This window comes from Triticum dicoccoides, chromosome 3A (assembly GCF_002162155.2).
Source record: "Triticum dicoccoides isolate Atlit2015 ecotype Zavitan chromosome 3A, WEW_v2.0, whole genome shotgun sequence".
Taxonomy (NCBI): Eukaryota; Viridiplantae; Streptophyta; class Magnoliopsida; order Poales; family Poaceae; genus Triticum; species Triticum dicoccoides.
This window is the reverse complement of record NC_041384.1, coordinates 683,425,323-683,435,176: the sequence shown is the minus strand read 5'-3', so window position 1 is coordinate 683,435,176 and position 9,854 is coordinate 683,425,323. Positions and strand designations below refer to the sequence as shown.

Below are 9,854 nucleotides of genomic sequence, written 5' to 3'. Positions count from 1 at the left end.
AAGTGAAAGTGGATACTCTAAAATACTCTAAAGTGGATACTCAAAAAAAAATCTTATTGTCTAGAGATTGAAATATTTTGTGAGAAAAAATGTTTCTCATAACAAAAGTACTTCTCAAAACGTTTCTCATTGCACGGTGGAACAGAAAAACAGCACCATCCAGACTAGCTCTAGTCGCCTTCAATGGAAGTTGTCCTCCTTTGCGCTCTGTTTTGGAACAGAGGAGACAAAGGCATGTCGTTGGTTCTGCTGATTGGTGGGTCCAGGTTGGTCCAAAAAGAAATCACTTTTACATATTTCAATTGAAATTTCAAATACACGTTATAAAATTGGACTTCGCAAGCACGAGCAAAAGGTAATTAGGATACACACAACTGTATATGCATTTTATTCTATACTAACAATATGCTTCATGCCTACAAACTACCGCGGTACACGCAGAGACGACGCGAACTCCTGCTCTTGGCTGAATTGGCGTGAGCCATGCTCACCAATCACCGGAACAACACAACCACGCCCAACGTCTCCCGTAGCTTCACGGCGAGGTTGTGCCCCTTCATGCGGCCCCGCCCTTGGTACAACACGGCGCCCCGCCAGGAGCTGCAGCCTCATCTCCACATCCTTCATGGTAGGCCTCTGCACTCGTGTCAGACATAGGCACTCCTCCGCCAACCGAGCCATGCACAGAACCCGTTCCCCATTCGCTTCATCGAGGATCTGAGCGTCCACTGTCTCCTCGAGGGGCCTCTCCCTCATAGCCCACAAGAAGTAGTTGGACAGGTTCTGCTTCTCGCCATACTCGTTCTGAATGAGTTATTTATCTCCAAGATATAGCAGAAACCATAATACGTATGAACTTATTAACTTTTTCACCTAATATTATAGTAGTTGGCTTGCATTTTCCTGTGGCGCTATTGAAATCTGTTCCATGAGGACAACTGGTACATGTATAGCTTCCGAAAGTATTCTGGCAGATACCTTTGCATTTATCTGGCTGACGGCACTCGTCGGTATCTGCACAGTAAGATATCTGATTATCTTTCTGTTATACGAAATTTGTATGCAATATCTCTCCAACAATGATACGTGCAATTTTCACAACAAAAACTATCCATTTATTTGACCCATGCCACTAATATGAGCTTCAACACAGCAATATATAGTGTTTGCATAGTTAGTGATGTTCATAAATTGTGGTATGTATCCGCTCGTAGTGTCTCTGAGATTGTTGGAAATTAGTTGCAGGGGGCAGGGGAAGTTAAATAGTCGTGCTCACAGAGTTTAGTGTAGGAACATACTTTATGTTGGTCAATTTGTCTATGTATCAACTGGTTGCGGCAACGAAGTTTTATCGCACTGGTAGAAGCGAGTGGTTCAGCTGATGCCATGGGGTTGGAGTTCGCTACCGGAGACTTTATGTCCCTTTTCAAACAATGTAATGTTTGATTTATTTATTTTTTCCATGCCTTAGGTAGGTTGTCGCTTCCTGGTCATCTTATGATGTGAATATTGTATTGACATTGTAATAAGTTACTTTATGTGCATCTTTGGGTGCAGGGGACGGAAAGGTGTAATGAAAGAGGTAATCATTTTGCTCTCAATTTGGTATTACCCCTCGCACGGTTATGCATGCTTGAATGTGGCTTGGGAGTAACTATCCGTAAGTTATCTATTTTTGACATCTCAGTTGTGTTTCTGAGTCTTTGGGTCATCATATCCAACCATCCCGATCTCATCCCACTTTATACTTGTGTAAACTATAGGGGCCAAAAAATTACACAAACATTACACTAAAACTGCAAGCTTTCAGAATACAATTTTGGGCTAACTAATATTTATTCGGGAAAATTGTTCTCTTGGGGAAAAATTAATATGCAACTTTCGGTGACTGTGATTTACGGAAAATTCAGACAACTTAGGAAAAGTAAAATGATTCTGAGTGTACCTGTACATCCATCTTGGAGGTAAGGATTTCCTTCAAAACCAGGAGAACACTTGCACCGGTAACCGACATGTTTGAGTGTTCTATCGTCCGTGACATCAATGCAGCCGCAATGGGTGCTGACACATCTGTAGTCGCTCTCGTTCATAGCATCCTCGCATGGCATGAAATCGATAGCCCACTTCACCATGCCCGACTGTACAGATGATATATAGAGCGTAGGGTCTGAGTTCGAACCAGAATCGTCTGGCTCTAGTAACTCCTGAACTTGCAAGATACCATCATCAATAGATATGTCTGTGACGAACTTTCGAGCTGTCATTTTAAGGACCGGTGGTGTACATGCGAGGTGGAGATGGGGCTTTGCAAAGCAGCCAAGATCTGTACCAAAGGGGAATGGGATGCTCACGTCCCCGCATGATGTAGGACAATCCTTTCTCGGCTGCATGGAGCCGTATAATCCGTATAATTCTGTTGAAGGCAGAAAGAATACCAAACATTTGAGGAAATGAACAATAATAAATAAACGGAAATGTTAACGCCCACACGTGTGGGCGTTAGCCAACTCACCCACACGCCTCCATCACTGTCCAGTAACTTCTGCACGAATCTTGGCACAAAATAGCTGATTTTGTATGTCACGTAGGACAACTCGCGTGTGTGGTGTGTGAGAGAGGTCACTCACACATCCATTTTACCACACGGAGGGGTCGGTGTGTGGGCGTTTAGCAGTTCGCCCACACACCAGTTTTCAGTCACGCACAAGGGTTGGTGTGTGGGCGTTTGCCATTTCGCCCACACGCCCGCCTTCTCTCCCACCCCCAAGCTGCCAGTTGTCATGCGTTTTGCAGTGTACATGGCAACTACCCTAGTGTGATTGTAAGCAGATGGCAACTTTTTTTTTACCCGAACATGTCAGTTGCCATATGTTTGGCATGGCACATGGCAAACTGCCCTAGCGTGCACGTAAGCAGATGGCAACTCTTTCCTTTTAAATGGTAACTGCCCTAGTGTGCTTGTGAGCACATGGCAACTCTCTCTTTTACCCGAACATGTTTTTTGCCATGCCTTTTTTGTAGCGCTACATGGCAACTGCCTAGTGTTAGTAGGTGGCAACTCCTAAAGTTTTGAAATCATGGCAATTGCAGTAGACCAGACCACACATGGCAACAGTTGTAGTTGTCCAAAAAATGGCAATCTGGAACTTTGACCTGAGATGACAACTGCAGTTCAGCAAACATGGCAACTGTAGTTGTCCGACATGGCAACCGTAGTTCAGCGGCATGGCAACTGCACTTAAACGAACATGGATGAGGGTCCGACCCATGGCAACTGCGGGGCGCGCGATAAAGTGGCACGTGGGTCGTGCGGGATCACGAGATACGAGGCCTGACGTACCAGACGTGTGGGCGTTATCTATTTCACCCACACGCACGCGTGTAAAAGGGATCGGGAGGGGGAAAAAAGAGGCGTGTGGGCGCTAGTTGTTTTGCCCACACACAGACGTGCGAGTTGGTCCTTTTAGACACCACACAGAACGTGTGGCAGATTTCTTAACGCCCACACCTGTGGCAGTTATCGGCGTCCTAAATAAATAGATAAACTAAGATTGTATTTGGTTCCTTAAAAAATCAAGGGTTTAACTGATACAACAATGCATTTTAAAGGGCATTTCACCTCACCTAGTCAAGACCTTTTATCCCTTTAAACCCCGCATACCGGACCGGAGGGAGTACACAATAGTATGTTACTATATCCACGGACTCAACCCTGTTTCCCTATTCTTAAACCATACTGTATTATCTAGTCAAAAGAATCATGGCAATTAAGCTGACTAGGCTTTGGAAACATGGAAAGTAGGACTCCGGTATTTAACCTAGCTGAGTTAGTTAGCTAACTAGTCTAACGCAAAAAAAAAAAGAAGCTAACTAGTCATTTTATCCTTGGACTGAACGCAGCATATATACTACTACTAGTACTAAGAGTTACCACCGTCACATAATGGAGAGATGACCTGGCGGATTACCTTTTATGCAGCCGCCATAGACGTAAGGGTTGCCCGCGCCCGACTGGCAATAGCGAACATATCCCCCGATCGGCGAGTCATAGCACTCGCTCTGGTTACTAACGCAGGCATAGCTGTCCTTGTCCTCCATGGCACGCCTGCAGTTCGGCTGGTAGGGAATAGACCAATCCAGCTGAGCTGTTCCTGAGTATTGAGACCCAGAGTATGCACCAATCGGGGTGAAGCTTGGGTCCATATTATCGCTGATGTAGGCTTGCACTTGTTTCGAGTGTGGAGTGCCGTTGATGCGCGAGATGTCCAGAGTGAACGCCCTTAGGTTCACTTGTATATCAATGAAACAGCATCCGAGGCCAACCATGGCATCACACGTTCCTGTGGGTAGCTTCTCCATGACTTGAGCTTCTGCACAGACGACGGAATAGTTCCCAACCTCAACGGCCGAGTTATGAATGAACAGTGAGGCCTTGACGCCGCAGCCAACAACGAACAAGGACATGTTTGACCAGCCAGATATGGCAAAGGGCCTAGCTGGAGCTTCCCAGTGGATGGAGTAGTCGCGTACACCGGGAATCATCTTCACGGTGTACGAGATACTGGTGGTGAACAGGTAGGGGATGGGGGATGATGCATCGAGAGGGAAACTGACCTCCAGTGAGTTGCCCAGCACGGGATGACTGTCGTTGGTCTGCTTGTCGACAGCACAAGTGAGATTGAAACCAGGCAAGGAGCATGAAGGACCTACTCCGAACGGAAAAGGTACGTCATAATAACCACAGGTGTCGGGGCAGTTTCTTCTAGCCGTAGTCACCGTGGCAATTGTTGCCGGCAGCAGCACGAGCACCGCAAGCACGACTAGTGATACCATGGGCCTGCTCATCTTGTATGTGTATACTCTGTTTCTCTGTTTGTGTTGGATAGTACCGGTGCTAGAAATTTGTTAGTGCTATATAGCATGCATCTAGCGTTCTAGCGGGATGCATCTTGGGTCTCACTGACTGACTAGTAGTAATGCAATGACTGAAAATGACTCGCTTGGAATGATATGTGGGCCGTGGAAGAAGGGGCACACAGGGAACCACTGGTGGGTCGTGGATGAAGGGGCACCCTTATTGACTGACTAGTGGTAGTCTCGCCTCAAACAAACAAACAAAAAGACTAGTGGTAGTAATGCAGACATGTACCTTTCGGGTCGGCATTCGTCTTTGTCATAAGAACAGGTCCCCAACCTTACGAGTCATGTGCAGCAGGGGAAGCTTGCACTAGTTAAGCCATGGCTGAATTAAGCAATGGAGAGCTAGCTTTGGGCTTCCATTACCCCCGGAGGCTTGCACTAATTAAGATTGTTTAGTGGTGAGTACATGTGTTTCGAACAACTGGGACATATCTAGTCGCCTTCAATGGAAGTTATCCTCCTTTGCGCTCTGTTTTGGAACAGAGGAGACAAAGGCATGTCGTTAGTTCTGCTGATTGGTGGGTCCAGGTTGGTCCAAAAAGAAATCACTTTTACATATTTCAATTGAAATTTCCAATACACGTTATAAAATTGGATTTTGCAAGCATGAGCGGAAGGTAATTAGGATACACACAACTGTATAATACGTCTTTTGTTCTATACTAACAGTATGCTTCATGCTACTGTAAAAAAAAGCAGTATGCTTCATGCCTACAAACTACCGCGGTACACGCAGAGACAATGCAAACTCCTGCTCTTGGCTGAACTGACGTGAGCCGTTCTGACCAATCACCGGAGCAATGCCACCATGCCCATTGTTTCCTGCAGCTTCAGAGTGAGGCTGTGCAACGTCGCCTCGCTCCACCCTCGGTGCAACACGGCGCCCCGCCAGGAGCTGCAGCCTCATCTCCACGTCCTTCATGGTAGGCCTCTGCGCTCGTGTCAGACATAGGCACTCCTCCGCCAACCGAGCCATGCACAGAACCCGTTCCCCATTCGCTTCATCGAGGATCTGAGCGTCCACTGTCTCCTCGAGGGGCCTCTCCCTCATAGCCCACAAGAAGTAGTTGGACAGGTTCTGCTTCTCGCCATACTCGTTCTGAATGAGTTATTTATCTCCAAGATATAGCAGAAACCATAATACGTATGAACTTATTAACTTTTTCACCTAATATTATAGTAGTTGGCTTGCATTTTCCTGTGGCGCTATTGAAATATGTTCCATGAGGACAACTGGTACATGTATAGCTTCAGAAACTATTCTGGCAGATACCCTTTCATTTATCTGGCTGATGGCACTCATTGGTATCTGTAAATAGCACAGTAAGATCTCTGATTATCTTTGTGCAATACGAAATTTGTATGCAATATCTCTCCAACAGTGATATGTGCGATTTTCACAACAAAAACTATCCATTTGTTTGACCCATGCCACAAATTATGAGCTTCAACACAACAGTAGTGTTTATGTGGTTAGCGATCTTCATAAATTTTGGTATTTATTCACCAGGAGAGCACTTGCACCGGTAACCTACATGTTTGAGTGTTGTATCGTCCGTTACATCAATGCAGCCGCTATGGGTGCTGACGCATGCTCGCATGTCATGTTATCAATAGCCCACTTCACCACGCCTGATTTTCCAGATGATACGTAGAGCGTGGAGTCCGTGTTCGAACCAGCCATGAAATCACCTGGCCCTGATACCTCGTGAACTTGCAAGATACCATCGTCAATAGATATGTCTGTGACGAGCTTTCGAGCAGTCATTTTAAGGACCAGAAGAATGGTCGTCCCTGGTGTACATGCGAGGTAGAGATGGGGCTTTGCAAAGCAGCCAAGCTCTATACCGAAGGGGAACGGGATGCTCATATTCCCGCACGATGTAGGACAATTCGTTCTTGGCTGAAGGGAGTCATATACTGTTGAAGGTGGAAAGAATAATACTCATAAATATCTAATGATGATATATCACATACATTCAAACAAAATAGTGTATTTCCTCCTATCCATATTACTTATCGCTAACTTAGTACAACTTTATACTTAGATATACTCTGCAAAAATGGTAGCACATCTAACTAAGATTGCATTAACCCCTAAACTAACTGAGGAAAGGATATAGAGAGTGTGGTTTTTTGTAGCTCAGGCTACACGGTACCCCTTATCTTTGCCATCCATTTATGCATCAAGATCCGTGCAAACACATTTGTTTTTTTTGTTTCTCTCAAACGACACAACATATGAACTTCAAATTTTGCAGAACAACAATACATTCTAACTACAATATAGGAAAAAAACTTTCAGATTTTTTCATGTATTTTAAATACTTGAAAAAATATTTTTATTCAAAGAAAATCTCATTTTTTATATTTATATCAGACCAAAAAATCTGAAAGTTTTTTCACGCATTGATGTTCTAATGTTTGTTCGGTCTGCAAAGTTTGAAGTTCATATGTTGTTTCATTTTCAAGAAACAAAAAAGAGAAATCTTGTTGTTGTTAGTTAGTTGGATAGTACGGATCTCAAAGCAAGGCTGGAGGATTGAGGATAAGAGGTTCCATGTAGCCTGAGCTACAAAGAAACTTTGTGAAGGATATAAATACGTTGATATATACACCTAGTCAACCCTGTTTTCTGATTCTTAAACCACATTATGTAGTCAAACAATCATTTGAATTAGGCTAACTAGGCTTTGGAAACGGGGAAACTAGGACTTGGTATTTAACCTAGCTGAGTGAAAGTTGTACTACTAGCTAGTCATTTTAAGCTCGGACCAAACACAACGCATATATGAGCTATCCCAGTCACATAGTAGATGATAGGTGTTTTGGCTGCGTAGAGGCTGGGGAGGCACACTTCTTTTCGAAAAAAGTAGATGATAGATGGAGAGATGACCTGGAGCGGCTGGAGGATTATGGCAGCCGCCATCAATGTAAGCATTCCCCCTGCCTGACTGGCAGTAGCAGAGGTATCCACCGATCGGCGAGTCCTGACACTTGTTGTGGTCACTAACGCAGGCATAGTTGTCCTTGTCCTCTATGGCATGCTTACAGTTTGGTTGGTATGGAATAGACCAATCCAGTTGAGCAACGTATCGCTCTAATAACCCAGAGTAGGCATCAATCGGCCTGAATGTTGGGTTCCAATTGTAGGCGATGAAAGCTTGCACTTGTTTGGGGCGTGGAGAATCACTGATGCATGAGATGTTGAGAGTGAACGCCCTTAGGTTCACCTGTATGCCGATGGAACAGCATCCGATGCCAACCATGCCATCGCATGTCCACACAGGTAGCTTCTCCATGATTTGAGCTTCTGCCCAGACGACAGTGCAGTTCCCGACCTGAACGGCCGAGTTTCCAATGTACAGCGAGGCCGTGACATCGCAGCCGACAACGAACAAGGACATGTTTGACGAGCCAGATATGGCAAAGGGCCTAGCTGGAGCTTCCCAGTGGATGGAGTAGTCGCGGACGCCGGGAATCATTTTCGTCGAGTACGAGAGAATGGTGTTCACGTAGAGGTTGAAGTTGGCATCCACATAAACCCGAGACAACTTTAGGATTGAGTTGCCCATCCCCAGCATGAGAGAACTCTCGTTGGTGTTCTTGTCTACAGCACAGGTGAGATTGAAACCAGGCAAGGAGCACGAAGGATCTAGCCCGAACGGGTAAGGTATCACTTCAGAACCACAAGTGTTGGGACAGTTTCTTCTAGCCGTAGTCACCATGGCAATTGTTGTCGGCAGCAGCACGAGCACCGCAAGCATGACTAGTGATACCATGGCCCTGCTCATCTTGCATATGTATACTCTGTTTCTCTGTTTGTGTTGGATAGTACCGGTGCTTCAACTTGTTAGTGCTATATAGCATGCATCTAGCGTTCTAGCGGGATGCATGTTGGGTCTCACTCAGTGACTAGTAGCAGAAGGATTGAAGACGGCTCTCGCTGAACCACATGCAGCCTGTGGAAGAAGAGACACCATTGTTGACTAGTTGAATAGACTCACACGTGGAAACAAACTTGTGGACCGTGGAAGAAGGGACACTATTGTTGACTAGTTGTAGACATGTACCTCTCGGGTTGGCTCTATGCTAGTTTATGAGCCATGTTGAAAGATCGTGGATGTCGCCTAGAGAGGGGGGTGAATAGGCGTTTTAAAATAATTACGGTTTAGACTTGAACAAATGCGGAATAAACCTAGCGGTTAATTTGTCAAGCACAAAACCTACAACAACTAGGTTCACCTATATGCACCAACAAACTTATGCTAAGCAAGATAGACTATTAGGTGATAGCAAGATATATGATAAGAAACAATATGGCTATCACAAAGTAAAGTGCATAAGTAAAGAGCTCGGGTAAGACATAACTGATGCACACGGAGACGACGATGTATCCCAAAGTTCACACCCTTGCGGATGCTAATCTCCGTTCGGAGCGGTGTGGAGGCACAATGCTCCCCAAGAAGCCACTAGGGCCACCGTAATCTCCTCACGCCCTCGCACAATGCAAGATGCCGTGATTCCACTAAGGGACCCTTGAGGGTACAAATGGCAACCCTTGGGGGCGGTCACCGAACCCGTACACTTTGGCAACCCTTGGGGGCGGTCACCGGTACCCGTCAAATTGCTCGGGGCGATTTCCACAACCTAATTAGAGACCCCGACGCTTGCTCGGAGCTTTACACCACAATGATTGAGCTCCGAACACCACCAACCGTCTAGGGCGCCAAGGCACCCAAGAGGAACAAGCTTTAGGGTGCCCAAACACCCAAGAGTAATAAGCTTCTCAAACTTCACTTCCACGTATCACCGTGAAGAACTCAAACCGATGCACCAAATGCAATGGCAAGGGCACACGGAGTGCCCAAGTCCTTCTTTCCCAATCCCACCAAAGCAACTAAAGTTAGGGAAGAAAATAAGAGGAAGAACGA

General features: G+C 45.6%; 2 protein-coding genes across 3 annotated transcripts; both read right to left on the bottom strand.

The window, feature by feature from the left end:
- Window positions 1–267: 267 nt before the first annotated feature.
- LOC119270179 (wall-associated receptor kinase-like 8) lies at window positions 268–4,925 on the bottom strand. Of its 2 annotated transcripts, XM_037552152.1 has the most exons (5): window positions 4,615–4,826; window positions 3,969–4,370; window positions 1,946–2,413; window positions 874–1,014; window positions 268–783 (listed from the first exon to the last, which is right to left on the bottom strand). In XM_037552152.1, exons 1-5 carry the CDS (start codon window positions 4,697–4,699, stop codon window positions 707–709), a joined length of 1,173 nt encoding a protein of 390 aa, XP_037408049.1. In that variant the 5' UTR covers window positions 4,700–4,826; the 3' UTR covers window positions 268–706. The 2 variants fall into 2 exon arrangements, with proteins under 2 accessions (XP_037408049.1, XP_037408048.1); XM_037552151.1 differs by having other exon boundaries at window positions 3,969–4,925.
- Window positions 4,926–5,623: 698 nt separating this feature from the next.
- LOC119272867 (wall-associated receptor kinase 5-like) lies at window positions 5,624–8,702 on the bottom strand. The gene is made up of 5 exons (XM_037554227.1): window positions 8,262–8,702; window positions 7,817–8,213; window positions 6,548–6,840; window positions 6,161–6,229; window positions 5,624–6,025 (listed from the first exon to the last, which is right to left on the bottom strand). The coding sequence occupies exons 1-5, from the start codon at window positions 8,700–8,702 to the stop codon at window positions 5,639–5,641; spliced, it is 1,587 nt and encodes a 528-aa protein (XP_037410124.1). The 3' UTR covers window positions 5,624–5,638.
- Between the last annotated feature and the right edge of the window lie 1,152 nt (window positions 8,703–9,854).

Bases quoted from the DNA above. Each gene is read 5' to 3' on its own strand.
- LOC119270179 (XM_037552151.1), bottom strand. From the start codon at position 4,845: ATGAGCAGGCCCATGGTATCACTAGTCGTGCTTGCGGTGCTCGTGCTG. The intron at 1,015-1,945 runs GTACACTCAGAA...CTTACTGTGCAG, and splicing joins CCTCCAAGATGGATGTACAG to ATACCGACGAGTGCCGTCAG. The intron at 784-873 runs GTGAAAAAGTTA...GGCGAGAAGCAG, and splicing joins GCCAACTACTATAATATTAG to AACCTGTCCAACTACTTCTT.
- LOC119272867 (XM_037554227.1), bottom strand. From the start codon at position 8,702: ATGGTATCACTAGTCATGCTTGCGGTGCTCGTGCTGCTGCCGACAACA. The intron at 6,841-7,816 runs GTCATCTCTCCA...CACCTTCAACAG, and splicing joins TAATCCTCCAGCCGCTCCAG to TATATGACTCCCTTCAGCCA. The intron at 6,230-6,547 runs GTGAAGTGGGCT...TGCTATTTACAG, and splicing joins CATCTGGAAAATCAGGCGTG to ATACCAATGAGTGCCATCAG.